At 47.5% G+C, this 18422-nt stretch overlaps 1 protein-coding gene and 1 long non-coding RNA gene across 3 annotated transcripts in view; one reads left to right on the forward strand and one right to left on the reverse strand.

Annotated features, from left to right (window-relative positions):
* Positions 1-18422, reverse strand: part of TIMELESS (timeless circadian regulator) — a 222249-nt gene that overhangs the window by 97609 nt on the left and 106218 nt on the right. For both annotated transcript variants that reach the window (XM_069758445.1, XM_069758446.1), the window contains exon 9: positions 272-359. In XM_069758445.1, coding sequence (XP_069614546.1) covers positions 272-359 — 88 coding nt within the window. The remainder of the gene's footprint in view (positions 1-271; positions 360-18422) is intronic.
* Positions 1-18422, forward strand: part of LOC138670798 (uncharacterized) — a 228516-nt gene that overhangs the window by 19668 nt on the left and 190426 nt on the right. The gene's annotated exons all lie outside the window — the stretch shown is intronic.

Here is an 18422-nt window from a genome sequence, read left to right on the forward strand (position 1 = left end):
AGCATTTAGCTCAAGGAAGAAAAAAACCGCAGATAATGAACAGAAATGCTTCTGATGGAGGCTGTGAATGTTTTAGGTCTCCAAGACCATACATTCATGTACAAAACAGCTTTACTCTGTTGCATATTTATCAGATAAATAGTCAAGTGACCTCCAAAACAGATACCATGTGTGTATCATATTTTTCCTATAATTTTGTGCATACATGATTATTAATACTTTAGTTTAACGTTCTATCCAATTCCAGTAGTTTCAAATGCAAAATACTTACATTATGAAGCCCTTTGTGGTAAATTATATCTTTATCGCCAATAGACTTCAAACCCTGAATTATATATGAGCCACCAAACCGTGAATGCCTATAACCAAGAGAAAAAAAAAACAACATTGAAAGTGCAAGTCAAGTGCACTTTACACATACACACACACTTAATATGCAAGTCTTAACCCCTTAGTGACGGAGCCAAATTTTTGAAATCTGACCAGTGTCACTTTATGTGGTAATAACTCTGGAATGTTTCAACAAAGCCCAGTGATTTTGAGATTGTTTTTTCGTGACACATTATACTTTATGATGATGGTAAATTTAGGTTGATATGTTTTGTGTTTATTTATAAAAAATATCAGAAATTTGAAAAAAATGTTACAAAATTAGCAATTTTCAAATTTAGAATGATTATCCCTTTAATCCCGATAGTCATACCATAGCAAAACATTAATAAATAACATTTTACACATGTTGGCTTTACATCAGCACTATTTGCAAAATGTTATTTTATTTTGTTACCATTTTAGGAGGTTTAAAAATGTAGCAGCAATTTATATTTTTTTCAAGGAAATTTACAAAATGTAATTTTTTAGGGACCCATCCATGTTTGAAGTGAATTTGGGGGTCCTATATATAGGGAAACCCCCACAAGTGATACCATTTTAAAAACAGCGCCCCATGACATATTGAAAACTGCAGTCAGGTAGTTTGTTAACCCTTCAGGTGATTTTCAGGAATTAATGCAAAGTGGCATGACAGAAATGAAAATGTGCATTTTTAACACCTAAATGTCACTAACTTCTGAACAGATTACTACAGCCGTCAGACTCTATGGCCGCTATTTGGCCGTGAATTGCCATGGCAAACATCAGGACCACAAAATCATGATCTGAGACCACCAATTGGGATAAAGAGTAAGCCCCCACACTCTGTTAACCATTTATAATGATGTAGTCACTGCTGACAGCAGCATCTAAGGGGTTAAATATATTTGGATGGTGCAAAAACTGATAATGGCTGATGCAGCAAGTTGTCAGCTATAGTGTCCAGTTGACAGCTGCTGGATTGTCACCTGTATGGGGATATAAGTCTCTTATATCTCAGGTCAGTTAAAAGGCGTATTGGCGGTCATTAAGGGGTTAAAGAAGATACATATATTTATTTTTAAAAATCACACTAATTAACCCCTTAACGACCAGGCGCATTTCAGCTTTTGAATTTCCGTTTTTTGCTCCCCTTCTTCCCAGAGCCATAACTATTTTTCAGTCAATATAGCCATTTTGCGGGACAAGTTGTACTTTTGAACGACACCATTGGTTTTACCATATCGTGTACTGGAAAACTGGGGAAAAATTCCAAGTGCAGCGAAATTTCAAAAATTCCACAGTTGTTTTTTGTTTGTGTGGTTTTTTTTTACCACGTTCACTAAATGCTAAAACTGACCTGCCATTTTGATTCTCCAGGTCATTACTAGTTCACAGACACCAAATTTATCTAGGTTATCGTTTATTTAAGTGCTGAAAGAAAAAATTTGTTTAAAAAAAAAAAAAAAAAAATGAACAATTTTCCGAGAAATGTATAGTCTCCATTTTTCCTGATCTAGGGCTGGGTGAGGGCTTATGTTTTGCACACCGAGCTGACGTTTTTAATGATAACTAATTGGTGTAGATGCGATCTTTTGATCGCCTGTTATTGCATTGTATTTCAATGTAGCAGTGACCCAAAAAAAGTAATTCGAGCGTTTTTAATTTTTTTCTCTTTATGCCGTTTAGCGATCGGGTTAATTCTTTTTTAAATTGATAGATCGTGCGATTTTGAACACGGCGATACCAAATATGTGTATATTTGATTTTTTTTTTTTTTTAATGGGACGAAAGGGGGATGATTTGAACTTTATATATATATATATATATATATATATATATATATATTTTTTTTTTTTTTTAGTAACTTTTTTTACTTTCTGCATGCTTTAATAGTCTCCATGGGAGGCTAGAAGCTGCAGTACTTTGATCGCCTCTGCTGCACATAGGCAATGATCAAATCTCGCCCGTGTGTAGCAGAAATGTTCACTTGCTATGAGTGCTGACCAAGGGGCTCATAGCAATGTGGCAATGACAACCATAGAGGTCTGCTGCAGACCTCTGGTTGTCATGCTGACCCATCGGTAACCCGCGATCATAATGATGAGGTCACAGATGGGCGGGATTAGTGATGCGCTTCCTGTAAACGCGAGTTAAATGCCGCTGTCAGAGATTGACAGCGGCATTTTTACTAGTCAACAGCCGTGGGTGGACCGCGATTCCACCCCGCAGCTGTTGCGGGCACATGTCAGCTGTATAGATGAACTGTCATGAAAAGGTGCCTGAAAGGGTGCGGGCTCAGCGCCGAAGTCCACACCAAACATGAGGAGTCCAACTTGTGCTTACTATTACGCTACATGTCGGAAAGTGGTTAATCATGCATTAGAAAGTACAAGTCTAAAGTTAATAGTTTTAGTATAAGGTAGACCTGGTAACTGCTGACATGCCGGTTTTCGTAACCACTTACGGTATGTTTTTCATTAAACACTACTGGATTGTGCTCTCTCTGTACTTTGCCATTCCTCTTTCTTTATCGCCTCTCATTGGGGGACACAGGAACCATGGGTGTATGCTGCTGCCACTAGGAGGCTGACACTATGCACAAAAAAAGTTAGCTTCTCTTCTGCAGTGTACACCCCACCGACTGGCATTATACTCTTCAGTTTAGCCTAGTGTCAGTAGGAGGTGGACACGGGTCTTTCATTAGACCCTTATCTACCTCAATGTGCGTCGTTTTTCTTTTCAGGTTTCCGAAGGGATACAGGGTGAACAGTCACACCTGTAGTCCCACAATACGGACTATGAGTACGGCGTGTACTGCCACCCCGTATCCTCATAGATCCGACTGCAGGACCAAAGACCCCGTCACTGGGAATGCCTGGCACACAAGCGTGCCCAGTAGACCGGTCCTGCCTCCGTCCCCCACCCACTCGCCCACCAGAGCCTGTCGGCTGGAGGAGACGAGGACGTCCATCACAGCTCAACGGACGTCTGATACCTTCCACGGTCTGAGGTTAGTAACGTACGGCGTGGGATGTGTAGGTGAGTATCCCTTTCCTTCCCGCCTGCCCTTCTGTCCCCTAATCTTCGGTCTCCTCAGCTCATGGGGGGCCCTGCGGATTCCCTGTTACACGGTACGCCTGCGACAGCATCTTTGCTCGGTGCGGTGCCCTATGGCAGCCGCGCTGCTGTTACTGCGGCCGCACTTTTCCCCTGTCCCGGCGGCCGCACTTTTACAGGCAGCCACTCTGCCTTGCCTGCGATCGCATCTTTGGTCCGTGCGGCACGGCCCCCTACAGACAGCCGCGCTTTTACCTCCGACGGCCGTACCGTTTTCAGTCCCGCGGCCCTCTCCGGCGGCCGCCAGTTTCTAATTTAGGCCTCAGCTTTTCCCGGGGCCTACTTCCGGCCGCGACTCCGCCCATTTCCTGTGTTCTCGGGCGGGCTTTTCTCCCCCCCGACTGTCTCTGCAAGCTCCTTCCCCGGCGCCTTCTTGGTGCTCCGGGCCAGACAATTAGCCCTGCCCACCCCAGGTACGCCTTGTTACGCCTCCCCCTCCAAGAGCGCGAATCCTGGCGTCCTCCTCACTGCGGTCGCCTCAGCCCCACAGCTGGTCCCGGGCAGGAGAGGTTTAGAGGTCTGCTCCGTCTGCCTGCACTCCTGCTTCAGGGATCATCACTGAAGCACTTCTTCAAAACCGTGAAGTCCCCCATCTGGACACTGCTTCGCCTGCCGTGAGTAGCTCTGCTCTGCAGACTGACACTCTCCTCTGCCCTTCTGTCCCCTAACCTTCTGGCATTTCTCAGGGGTTCATTCGCCATGTCTAATTCCAAGGGAGGTCGCTCTCGTCCTCCTACTTCTTCCTCTGCTTCCTCTGTCTTAGTCAAACACTTTGCCTGTTCGACTTGTAACTGCAAACTTCCGTCAGGTCAGTCCTCTCCCCTCTGTCAGGCCTGCAGCAACCCCATTATGCCCACCGCCCAGGACCCCCCCTGCTGATCCGCCCGAGAGCGAAGCCTCCACCCCAGCCTGGGCTTCCTCTCTGTCACAATCCGTAGCGGATCTAACACTGGTTTCTCAAACTCTGGTGTCCGTGCTTGATAGGTTGCCCCTGCAGACCCCCGCAGTAGCCAGCGGGTCGCAGGAGGCCCCGCCCTAGCCTTCCGTTATAGGCCGCAAAAGGTCCAGACAGGAACGCCGGTCTGAGTCCTCTTTCGTTCCATCTCGCCCCACGGTCCTTCTCTGCAGTTGGCTTCCCCCCAGTCCTCCTCTCTCGAGTCAGGCGAGGAGTTCTCTGATGCGCCTTCGGAGGATATTTCGGAGCTGGATTCAAAATCTCCAACATGAGGGATATGGTTCAGAACCTCATTGGAGCGATAAATCAGACCTGTGGCATCAAAGATTCCTCTACGGAACCCGCAGACCAGGCGGTTTCATTTAGACGGTCTAAACCACCTTCCAAGTTTTTCGCTCCTCATCCTGAATTTGAGGAGATCATGACAAGAGAAAGAGAGAATCCGACCAGACGCTTTCAGAGAGAAAAGCTCCTTGGCGTTTTATACCCTTTTTCTCCGGAGCTCACTGCTAATTGGACGGCTTCTCCCTCGGTGGATCCTCCAGATTCCAGGCTGTCCACCAACACGGTCCTCCCGCTATCCAGCGAGGCATCTCTGAAAGACTCTAATGATAGAGTTATAGAGTCCTTTGCGAAATCAGCCTTCGAGGCAGCTGCCTCCTCTCTATGCCCGGCCTCTGCTTCCACTTGGGTTTCTAAATCCATATCCAACTGGGCCAAACAACTCCGTCAGGGCATCCTAGACGGGGCTCCTCCTGGACAGCTGGCCAACCAGATTTCTCAGGCGGGCGAATACCTGGTTTCCACCTCCCTGGATGCCGCGCCTTGTGCGGCCCAGGTGTCCAGCAACGCTGTTGCCATCTGTCGGACCGTTTGGCTCAAGGCCTGGCAGGCGGACTTGTCTTCTAAGAAGTCCCTTACCAGCCTGCCTTTTCGGGGTTCAGGCCTCTTTGTTTCCAAGCTGGACCAAATCATTAAGGACGCCACCGGGGGCACAAGTTTGCTTCTTCCGCAGGCTAAACCTCGTCACCCTTCTCCTAGAAGGCAATTTTGTTTTTTTCGGCGCTTCGTGGCGTCAAATGCCTTTTCCCAGCAGCAACAGAGGCCTCAGGCACGCCAAGATAAGAAGGCAGTATCCTTTAGACCCACTCCTTCCTGGCGTTCTCGCTACCCCCAGGGTAGATCCTCCAGGTCCAGGGCTGGAAGATCCACCTCGGCGTGACTCTCTGCAACACCCCAGCTCACTTCCCAAGCTGGGCGGCTGTCTCCTCTTCTTCAGGGACATCTGGATCTCCTCAGTAGAGGACGCATGGGTCAGGGAAGTGGTAACCTCGGGATACAAGATAGAGTTTGTTTCTCGACCCCAAGATCGTTTCTTCGAATCCCGACCTCCAAGAGACCCCGCTCTAGTTCCGGGTTTCTTCGCAGCCATCGCTTCTCTTCAAAAAGTCGGGGTAATCGTTCCCGTCCCAGGAAAAGAACGGTTCACAGGTTTCTATTCAAACCTTTTTGTGGTACCAAAAAAAGACGGCAAGGCTCGTCCCATTCTGGACCTCAAATTGCTGAACAACACCGCTTCGGGTGGCTGGTCAACCGGAAGAAGTCCTGCCTTATTCCTTCTCAGCGCATCGTTTTTCTGGGCATGCTCTTCGACACTCGTCAGAGCAAAGCCTTCCTTCCCGAGGACAAGAAATCCAACCTTCGTCGGAACGTACGATCGCTTCAAGGTCCTCGGCCTCCCTCCCTCAGATTTGGCCATGAAGGTTCTGGGGAGGATGGTAGCAACATTAGAAGCGATTCCCTTCGCCCAATTTCATTCTCAACCCCTTCAGCAAGCCATTCTGTCTCAGTGGGACAGGTCTGTCTTCTCCCTGGATCGTCCAATCCGGCTCTCTTCTCAGGTCAAACGGTCTCTAAACTGGTGGCTGACGTCACCTCTTATCTCCCAGGGCAGGTCTTTACTTCCAGTTCACTGGCAAGTAGTGACGACGGACGCCAGCCAGCGCGGCTGGGGTGCGTTTTTTTGCCACCTGACAGTTCATGGCCATTGGTCGTCGCAGGAGTCAACTCTGCCGATCAATGTCCTCGAGATTCGGGCCATCTTTCTGTCCCTCCGCCACTGGGAAATGATTCTCAGGGGCCTACCAATCCGAATCCAGACGGACAATGCCACGGCTGTGGCATATGTCAACCATCAGGGGGGACTCGGAGCTCCTTGGCCCTGGCCAAAGTATCCAAGATCCTCCTCTGGTCAGAGGCAACGGTTCCGGTGATATCCGCGGTGCACATCCCCGGCGTGGACAATTGGGCCGCTGACTTCCTCAGCCGCGAGGGCCTCGCGGCAGGAGAATGGTCCTTGCATCAGGAGGTCTTCCATCAGATTTGTCTTCGATGGGGGACTACGGACGTGGACCTCACGGCATCTCGAATGAACAGGAAGGTCACGCAATTCGTCTCCAGGTCTTGCGACCCTCTTGCAGTGGGCGTCGACGCTCGGGCCATTCCTTGGTCACAGTTCATGCTACCCTACCTGTTCCCACCCCTTCCATTACTTCCCAAACTGTTGAAAAAGATCAAAGCGGAAGGGGTGCCGGTCATTCTGATTGCCTCGGATTGGCCCAGGAGAGCTTGGTTCGCGGAGCTCGTCAACCTTCTCGCGGACGCTCCCTGGCGCCTTCTAGACAGGCCCAATCTGCTGTCTCAGGGTCCGATCTGCCACCCGAATTCTCGGTCGCTCAGTTTAACAGCGTGGCTGTTGAGACCGCAGTTCTAAGAACGTCTGGCCTTTCGGACCGGGTGTTTCTCACCATGATCCAGGCTCGGAAGCCTTTGTCTTCCAGGATCTACTATCGTACCTGGAAGGCTTACTTCCATTGGTGCGAGTCCAACCGCGTTTCATCTATGTCCTTTTCCCTGCCTTCCATTTTGGCCTTCCTTCAGGCAGGACTGGATTCGGGCCTTGCTCTGAGTTCCCTCAAGGGCCAGGTTTCTACGCTTTCTATCCTTTTTCAGAAGACTTTAGCTTCTCGGCCACAGGTTAAGACATTCCTTCAAGGAGCAGCCCATGCTGTCCCTCCATATAGGGCCCCTGTGGATTCATGGGATTTGAATCTTGTGCTGGACATTCTGAGGGGTTCCCCCTTTGAGCCTCTCAGGGAGATTCCCCTGTCAGTTCTATCTTGGAAGGTGGCCTTTCTTGTGGCCATCACTTCTATCCGCCGCGTTTCCGAGTTGGCGGCCCTGTCTTGCCGACCTCCGTTCTTGGTCATTCACCAGGACAAGGTGGTTCTCAGGCCTCCGCCTTCTTTCCTTCCTAAGGTGGTTTCCACCTTCCACTTCAACAAGGACATCGTTCTATCTTCCTTTTGTCCAGCTCCGACTCATTCTCTGGAGCGATCGTTGAACAAGCTGGACCTCGTCAGGGCAGTGAGGATCTACCTGGATAGAACGTCCACTTTACGGAAGACGGATTCTCTTTTCGTCATTCCTGATGGCACGCGCAGAGGCCAACCGGCTTCTAAGGCGACTATTGCTTGCTGGATCACAACGGCAATTCTGGAGGCTTACCGGGTCGAGAACAGAGTGCCCCCTCCTGGGATCAAGGCTCACTCTACCCGGGCAGTCGGCGCCTCCTGGGCGGTGCACCACAGGGCTTCCGCACTACAGCTTTGCAAAGCGGCAACTTGGTCTTCCATCCACACGTTCGCCAAATTTTACAAGGTTTATACCTACGCTTCGGCGGACACCAGCCTAGGCAGAAGGATCTTGAAGGCGGCAGTGGTGAGTCCTCTGACCTGATGGAAGTCTGTTTTTCCTGCCCTAGGGACTGCTTTGGGACGTCCCATGGTTCCTGTGTCCCCCAATGAGAGGCGATAAAGAAAACAGGATTTTTGGTTGCTTACCGTAAAATCTGTTTCTTGGAGCCTCCATTGGGGGACATAGCACCCTCCCAATGTGTCTCAGTTTCTGTTATTCTATGTTCTATGACTGTTTCTCACGTTTACAGTTCTCAAGTTTGTGGTTATGGTTTTTCAACCTTGTTATTTATATCCTACTGCTTTCTCACTAACTGAAGAGTATAATGCCAGTCGGTGGGGTGTACACTGCAAAGGAGGAGCTAAATTTTTTTGTGCATAGTGTCAGCCTCCTAGTGGCAGCAGCATACACCCATGGTTCCTGTGTCCCCCAATGGAGGCTCCAAGAAACAGATTTTACAGTAAGCAACCAAAAATCCTGTTATTATTATTTATGGAAATGTTTAAAACACACTGAAAATAGGGATTTTTGTGTACTCACCGTCAAATCCTTTTCTCCGAGCCACTCATTGGGGGACACAGGACCATGGGTGTTATGCTGTTGTCACTAGGAGGCTGACACTAAGTTGAGACAAAAAAGGTTAGCTCCTCCCCTGCAGTATACACCCTCATGCTGGCTTCCAGAGACCCAGTTCAGTGCAAAAGCAGGAGAGTAATAATAATATATCACGTAACAGAGTATAACATGTCAAAAAAAGTAAAAAAACGAAAAAGGTAACGAGCTGAACAGGCTAACAGGGTGGGTGCGGTGTCCCCCAATGAGTGGCTCGGAGAAAAGGATTTTACTGTGAGTACACAAAAATCCCTATTTCTCCTTCGCCACATTGTGGGACACAGGACCATGGAGCGTCCTAAAGCAGTCCCTAGGTGGGAAACAATACAACCAAATAACTCTGTGTACCATCTGACTATAAATGCGCAACGGCCGCTTGCAGAATACATCTGCCAAGGGCCGCATCCGCAGAAGAATGAATGTGGACATTGTAGTGTTTTGTGAAAGTATGCAGGCTGGACCACGTTGCGGCCTTGCAAACCTGCTCCGATGTTGCCTGGTGCCGGATGGCCCAGGAAGCTCCCATCGACCAAGTGGAGTGTGCTCTAATCCCAGTCGGGATAGGACTGCCCCTGACCCGATAGGATTCTTGGATAGCAGACTGAATCCATCTGGCTATCGTGGCCTTAGACGCAGCCAAACCCTTTCTGTGACCTTCCGGGAGAACAAAGAGGGAGTCCGATTTGCGGAAATGAGCAGTTCTGGAAATGTACCTCCTAAGGGCCCGTACCACGTCCAGGGTATGAAGGGCCTTTTCGACCCTGTGTTTTGGCTGTGGGCAGGAGGGAAGAATGATGTCCTCATGAAGGTGAAAAGATGAGACCACCTTAGGGAGAAAGGCCGGAGATGGGCGTATGTTAAATATTAAATTAATAGAATTATTCTTATTCTGTACTGAGCACATTGCTTCTTGCTGACATTACCAAAAGCTATTTCTGTGTATGTAGCTCAGAGTATAAGTTAACACCATATACAGAGAACACGTGGTCTGTGGGACATATAAATAACGTCTCTTAGGAGTGTGGGGGGCCTTTTGTCACGTGGGGCTGTTACCTCCTGCCTTCACCATCATTCTCCATGGACATGAGACAAGTCACACGAAGAAGCAACAGCTGATAGCCATGATCATTTCGGACTTCACACAAACAGACGGGTTTTACCATTCAGGACCTTGGAAAAGATGAGTAACAAGACAAGCGCTGATATTTACACATGGACCATCTGTTCGTAACTATTTCATCTACTTTTATGTTTTGCTGCAATGTGGTTTTTCTGTGGACAATTCAGTAAACCACTATACTTTTTATGAGAATACCATGACATTTTTCTTTAAGAGTAAGCACCTGGTGAACAGTCCAGATTAAATGAATGTGCGAAATAACCATTTTTTAACAGCGTAGGACTACCTTGTCCTGGTAGAAGGCAAGGAAAGGCGCCCGGCAGGATAAAGCGGACAATTCTGAGATCCGTCTGATAGATGTCACTGCCACAAGGAAGGCAACCTTCCAGGAGAGGACAGTTAGCGGGACGTCCTGCAGAGGTTCAAACGGAGGTTCCTGAAGAACGCTCAGAACCAAATTGAGATCCTAGGTCTCTAACGGCATTCTGTAGGGGGGTACCACGTGGGAGCCCCCTTGAATGAAGGTCCTGACTTGCAAGTTGGCAGCGATCTTACGTTGGAATAACACAGATAACGCTGAGATCTGACCCTTGAGGGAACTCAGCACCAGGCTGGAATCCAAGCCGGACTGTAGGAAATCCAAAATGGAAGGGATTGAGAAAACAAGCGGAGGGCGACCTCAGAGCCTGCACCACGAGAAAAAAGGTTTTCCAGGTGCGGTGATAGATGCAAGCGGAAGACGCTTTGCGAGCGCTTATCATGGTGGGAATGACCTGCTGAGAAACCAGCTTGAGTTAGAATCCAGGTTTCAACAGCCACGCCGTTAAACGTAGGGCCCCTGAGCTCTGGTGGTAGATCGGCCCTGGGCGAAGCAGATCTGGGCGGTCTGGTAACCGCCAGGGGACGTCGGATACGAGCGTACCATGTGCGACGTGGCCAATCTGGGGGTGACGAGGATGACCGGAACCCCCTCCATCTTGATTTTTCGGATCACCTTCGGCAGTAAGGGAGCGGAGGAAACACATACGGGAGTTGGAACCGATGCCACGGGGATATCAGTGCGTCCACTCAGATGGCCTGGGGATCCCGAGAACGTGCTATGAAGTTGTGAACTTTGGCGTTCAGTCTGGACGCCATCAGAACCACGTCCGGGGTTCCCCAGCGAAGGCAGATTTGCCGCAAAAACATCTGGATGAAGTTCCCACTCCCCGAGGCAAGACCCTGACGGCTGAGAAAGTCCGCCGCCCAGTTCTTGATGCCCGAAATGTGCACCGTGGAAATGGTAGAGTGGTAGGCCTCGGCCCAACGAAGAATGTGGGAGACTTCCTGCATCGCCGCCCTGCTGCGGGTACCCCCTGATAGTTTATATACGCCACCGCTGTGACGTTGTCCGATTGAACTCGAATTGGGTGACCCGCGAGCAGGAAGTGAAAACGTCTCAGGGCAAGTCTGATCGCTCGAATTTCCAGGATGTTTATAGGGAGCCTCGACTCCCGAATTGTCCAACGCCCCTGGGCAGAGTGGTGTAGAAACACTGCTCCCCAACCAGGGAGACTGGCGTCGGTAGTTACCACCAGCCAGCGGATGGGGAGAAAAGACTTCCCCTGGAGGAGAGATGATCTCAGAGTCCACCATGTGAGGGCTTGCCTGATCCGTGGGGACAGGTGGGATGGCTGATCGAGGGATAAGGGACTCCTGTCCCAGTTGACCAGCAGAGCCTGTTGTAAGGGGCGGAGATGGAGTCGAGCGAAGGGAACCGCTTTTATTGCGGCCACCATTTTTCCCAGGATCTTCATGGCAAACCGGATGGGCCGTGGACGAGGATGACAGAGCGTCCGAGCTCCCTGCTGAAGCTCTTGGGCCTTGGACCGAAGAAGCAAGACCAGTCCCCTTGATGTGTCCAGGATCATGCCTAGGAAGGAGATCCGTCGGGCAGGAATGGGAGAGGACTTGTCCGAGTTGATTACCCAGCCCAGGCACGAAAGAGAATCCAAGGTAATGCGGACGCTTGCTTCGCAGGCCCGATAAGACGGACCTTTTATGAGGAGGTTGTCCAAGTATGGCAACACGACCACTCCTCGAGAGTGAAGAATGGCCATGACAGCCGCCATGACTTTTGTGAATACCCTGGGCGCAGTGGCAAGACCAAAGGGTAAGGCCGTGAATTGAAAGTGGTCCTCTAGGATGGCGAAACGGAGGAACCTTTGATGTGGCGGGAAGATTGGGATATGAAGGTAAGAATCTTTGATGTCTATTGATGCTAGGAACTCCCCTCTCTCCATCGAGGATATGACCGACCGGAGAGATTCCATCCTGAAGTGCCGTACTTTTACGTACTTGTTTAGGAGCTTCAGGTCCAAAAATGGGGCATACCGTCCCGTCCTTTTTTGGCACGACGAAGAGGTTTGAGTAAAAACCTCTGAATCTCTCGTGTTCCGGAACCGGAACGATGACCCCGCTTTGGTGGAAGAAAAACAAAGAAAACTAATCTATCCAATAAACTTTATTAAACAAAATAAGGATAAAAGACTGACACAACACCCAGACCCCTCTAAATGGGGGTGGGTCAATTAAAAAACCTGGCCCAAAAAGATTGTAAAGGGCAAAGGGTGGGAGGGACAACGGGGCCGATAGCAAAAACCCTACACGTCCCTACAAATATTCCCTGCCTGTCTGCGGAGGTTGGCACCCTCTTGGACGCAATATGGCGCCCCCGCTCACCGTCGACTCACCCTTAAGGCCCTATAAGTCCCTCTACATGTATAAAGATACTATACCACAAACAACACCCAATACATGGCCTAACCAAACTCGGGACCAAAAAAGAGAAAAAACACCAGGTAGTGATTCACCAGTAAAGACAAACGGTCTGACCGTACCAATCCCTAATGCTAAAGTATAACGCCTGAAACTAAGGCTAATACACCCTAAGGAGTCCCTAACCGAGTCTCCCTACCTGTCAGCGGAGGTTGGCACCCTCTTGAACGCAAATGGCGCCCCCGCTCCTCGGCGGCTGCCCCTATTAACCCTGGCTGAATCCCTAAAAGAAGATATATCGGGATACTAAATACGGGTGGTGCCTTAGGGGCTATACTAGTGACCCAGATAAATAGGTCCCTATAGCTCGGTCAGACCCTAAAGATAAAGCAAATAGCAACAATACTTAAACCAATGCTTGCACGGCAATAGGAAAGATGTATATAACAGCTTAACGAATACAACTATATTATGATCACAGTTGGTAAAGTACTCGTATGCAAATACAATGGTTGCGGGGAAAAAAAAAACAAAAAAAAAAAAACACACAACTGGTGAAAAACATATAAACTTATAAACTTAAAAGGCCTGAAACACTTATCTGTGTTCAGGTCTCGCCTCTACGCGTTTCCCCCCCATGATGTGGTTCCTCAGGAGGCATATGGGAAAAAGAGATACTGTGTGAATAGATCACATCAGAGATACATGTTGTGCCTGGTTGCAGGTCAAGGAAACACTGACTAAAACGCCATTAAATAGTCTCCTCCCCCCCTCCCCAATAGGGACAAAGGGTTAAGGGGCTAATTACCACCTGTGTTCGCCGCTTAAAAAAAAAAAAAAAAAAAAATATTCATGTTCATATTCATGTCCACCCCGCTCCAACAGCGCATGTGCCTGGGCGCAATGTTTCTGTCCGGCATCTCATCCCTGGACAAACAGCAAAAGCGCATCGACGCCGACTTAAGGCTAATGTAAATAATGCCATAAACACCTTTGCATACAGCTGGGTGCGATATTCATACCCACCCAGCTGTATAAGGGACACCCATACTGGAGCCACAGCAACGGAGGACAACTATACCGGGGTTACACAGGGACATTAAACCACACATGTTAAACATTATAGCTGGCACATTTTGCGCCCTAGAAGCGTAGTGATTGCGCCATTGGTTATATTTAAAGGACCCCTTACATGTAATCACAGCTGCACCGTCACATACACATGGCCCAAGTATACTATTATGGACACCTATTGGCGATCCCTTAAAACCTGGCGGCCCTTACATGTACTTAAGAAAAAAAAAAAAAAAAAGAAGATATGGCGTTTACAAAAAATATTGGCATGTGATGCTGTACTACCCACCACACAACACGTGGTTTCCATGTATAACTTATAAAAGCACCACATACAAATAGTTTGTTAACCATGTACACTAATTGTATAAAAATAACAATACATATAGATGTATTTTTATGCATATATCACCTCCATATGATATTTAAATTCTGAAAAATACACTCAATATATAGTGTACATGTATAAGTATGCGGTGAACTATAGTCAGCAGAGACCAAAAACCCGCAACCACACTACCCTAAGTCCATTAAACGTAGATGATAAAGAGTATGCACATTGTGCACCACATTCCTATACTCTTATGAACATTCCTGCAGGCCATCTACTAGGTCTGCAGCGCTGTATTATTTTAAATCAGGGGAAAAGGGGAGCGAAGACAAACCTGACGAAAACAATTCACACAAAACAACCAAAAGTAAGCCGCTCGTTAAGTCCTCCTGGGGCTACTGAATCCATCCTAAATATCCATTGCGTTTCCTTTTGCAGGATGACCCTATCCCAATCACCTCTCCTACCATTCTGTTTTATTACTTCCAGAACACAGAATGAGAGAGTCTTGCTGTCACCCTGGTGTACCTCCCAAACATGCCGTGCTACGGGGGTATCTCTGTTATTTTTGATATCTCCCAAGTGTTCCCCGATCCTCCTTCTCAACTCCCTTTTGGTCTTCCCTATATAATTCTTCGGGCATGTACACGTAGCCATATAGACCACACCAATGGTTTTGCAATTAGCAAAGTCTCTACAGAAGAAGTTTCTCCCATTCTGTGCACTCTTAAAGCTCTTACATGGTGTTACATAATCACAGAACGAACAGTTACCACATCTGAACGTACCATTGATGCGTCTATCAAGCCAAGTTCCCTCTTGTTTCGGTCTCTTATAGTGGCTGTGTACGAGCCGATCTTTCAAAGACCGTCCTCTGCGGAAGGTAATCTGGGGTCTATTTGGGATGATATCCGCCAGGGTTTCATCCAGCTGTAAGATCCCCCAATGCTTTTTAAGGACACTAAATACCCGGTTCGTTTGGTTGTCATAGGTTCCAATAATCCTAGGGGTATTCTCTGCCTCTAGTTCTCTATGTGTCTGTAGGAGCGTATGTCTCTCTCTACTCATAGCATTCCTAAAGGCCGGGTCTAAGACCTCATCCGGATACCCACGCTCACGGAACCTCTCCCTCAGATCGTATGCTTGTGTCCTAAAGATAGCAGGGTCAGAGCAGTTCCTTCTTACTCTTAAATATTGTCCCCGAGGGATCCCCCTTTTCAGGGGAACTGGGTGATGACTCTCCCACCGAAGCAGGGCGTTACTAGATGTCGGTTTACGAAATAGCCTTGTATCCAATGTACCACTGGCATTACTGGTAATTTTAACATCCAAGAACGCTAATTCATGTTCATCATTCTCAGATGTAAACTTTAACCCAAAGCAATTATCATTCAACCCTTGTACAAAGCTGTTAAACTCATTTGCTGTACCATTCCACATGACCAAGACATCGTCTATGTATCGATACCAAGCCGATATCTTGTCAGTCCACCATTCTTCTACCCCAGAGAACACTACGGTTTCCTCCCACCAGCCCAGGAGGAGATTTGCATACGAGGGTGCACAAGAGCAACCCATCGCGGTCCCCCTGAGCTGGTGGAAGTACTTACCGTTAAACAGGAAGTAGTTGTGGGTTAGGACAAACTCCATCAACTCTACTACAAATTTACTGTGTTTCTCAAAAAAGACGGCTCTTGTCCTTAGATAGTACTCCAATGCCTTCAGGCCCATACTGTGAGGAATGCTGCTATATAAAGCCTCGACATCTATTGAACCCAAAATGGTCCCCTGTTCGACCACCACACCGTCTACTTTTTGGAGCAGGTCCGATGTATCACGCACGTATGAGGGTAATGATGTTACAAATGGATGTAAGATGTTATCGATATAAATGCCAACATTCTGGCTCAATGAACCAACACCTGAAACTATGGGGCGGCCTTTTAAGGGGGAGAGACCCTTATGGACCTTTGGGAGGGCATAAAAAGTAGGGATTGTCGGGGTACGAGGAACCAAAAACTTATACTCGTTGTAGGAAATCAATTTGTCACGTAGACCAATGTCTAAGATAGTCATTAATGACCCAATAAACCTATCCGTAGGGTCATTCTCAAGTACACCATATGTCTCCCTGTCATCAAGGATAGATCTACACATTCCCACATATCTCTGGTGGTCGAGGATGACCAAATTGCCACCTTTATCAGATGATTTGACAATGATCTGGTCATTCTTCTCTAGTTTCTCCAAGGCCTCCCATTCCTCACTATTCAAATTTGGTGATGTATCCCCATTCAGTCGGCCTATTTTTTTAAGGTCATCCTCGACCACTCTCAAAAAAATGTCAATATTCGTGTAATCACCTGGGGGAGGCATACGATTGCTTTTTAATTTTAGGTCAGTCTGTGGACCTAGTCCTCTCTCCCTCTCACTGTCCTCCAGAAGGCCCGTCAGAACATTAAGCCCCTCCAGGTCCTCTTCTGATATACCCAATTCTAAACATTGTTGTTTGTTATGCAAAGAAAAAAACTTCTTCCATTTTAATTTACGACAGTAGAGATTTAAATCCTTCACCCAAGTGAATGTATTGTACCATGTTGTAGGAACAAATGTAAGTCCCTTTCTTAGCACACTAATTTCACCAGGTGATAACATATGGCTACTGAGATTTATGATTTGGTTCTCATCATATATATTCATTACATTCGTTTCCTCAACTCGTACCCCGTTGGGGCCCTCTGCTCTAAAAAAGACGAAGAGTGTGTAGAGGTGGATAATGAGGAAGATGATGGCATTGGGACTAAAGGTCTCGTAGGTGCCCCAAAGCCCGTGGTTACATTCCCTTGGCCCATGAAGCCCTGCTCCCGACCTCTGCCTCCTTGATACCTGCCCGTATATCCTCTTTGTTTCTGCCATTTTCCTTTTCCCCTATATGATGAAGGCCCACCTCTACCTCTTTGTCTCCAAAATCCTCCCGGCCTCTCTGTGTCTGAGCCCTCTGCCTCAGAGGAAGAAATTTCAGAGGCGATATCTACGCCTCCTGAGAAATTATACGCACTATTAGTTTTAAACTCTTCTGAGTCTCGTATGAATTGTGTATGTTTACGATTCTTAAGTTGGTTTTGATAACGTTCTACTGAGATCTGTAGATTACTCTCCTTTTTATTAAACTCAGGATCAGATTTAAACAGTAGTGTCTTCTCTATTAATTCATTCAGTTGTTTAGATGTGGTTTCTAGAATCTTTTTTTCTTCTTCTAGCAGTAATTTCATGAACCTAACAGATGAGGCTATGGACTCTTCCCGCCAGGCCTTCAAAAGGACGGGGTTGCTTACTCTCGGTGATGGAGATATATTTACACGCAATCCCTTTGGTACAATGTTGTTCTTAATATAATTCTCCAAAGCTTTTGTTTCCCATAAAGATTTCAAATATTTTTTATAGCATCCAGTAAGTTCTTTAAATGTGGAGTATATGGATGGGCTCGAGTCGGTACCCGTGTAGCCTGAGTCAACTGAAAACACCCGATCCGCCTCACTCACCCATGATTCAGAACAGATAGGCCCTGATAGAAAACCAGCCATAGTAGTCAAAAAACAGTAGAAAGTATAATATCTGATAATCCAAAATTAGTATTAAACCAAGAAAAACAAAGAAAACTAATCTATCCAATAAACTTTATTAAACAAAATAAGGATAAAAGACTGACACAACACCCAGACCCCTCTAAATGGGGGTGGGTCAATTAAAAAACCTGGCCCAAAAAGATTGTAAAGGGCAAAGGGTGGGAGGGACAACGGGGCCGATAGCAAAAACCCTACACGTCCCTACAAATATTCCCTGCCTGTCTGCGGAGGTTGGCACCCTCTTGGACGCAATATGGCGCCCCCGCTCACCGTCGACTCACCCTTAAGGCCCTATAAGTCCCTCTACATGTATAAAGATACTATACCACAAACAACACCCAATACATGGCCTAACCAAACTCGGGACCAAAAAAAGAGAAAAAACACCAGGTAGTGATTCACCAGTAAAGACAAACGGTCTGACCGTACCAATCCCTAATGCTAAAGTATAACGCCTGAAACTAAGGCTAATACACCCTAAGGAGTCCCTAACCGAGTCTCCCTACCTGTCAGGGGAGGTTGGCACCCTCTTGAACGCAAATGGCGCCCCCGCTCCTCGGCGGCTGCCCCTATTAACCCTGGCTGAATCCCTAAAAGAAGATATATCGGGATACTAAATACGGGTGGTGCCTTAGGGGCTATACTAGTGACCCAGATAAATAGGTCCCTATAGCTCGGTCAGACCCTAAAGATAAAGCAAATAGCAACAATACTTAAACC

The sequence above is a fragment of the Ranitomeya imitator genome, chromosome 3, assembly GCF_032444005.1.
Source record: "Ranitomeya imitator isolate aRanImi1 chromosome 3, aRanImi1.pri, whole genome shotgun sequence".
Taxonomy (NCBI): Eukaryota; Metazoa; Chordata; class Amphibia; order Anura; family Dendrobatidae; genus Ranitomeya; species Ranitomeya imitator.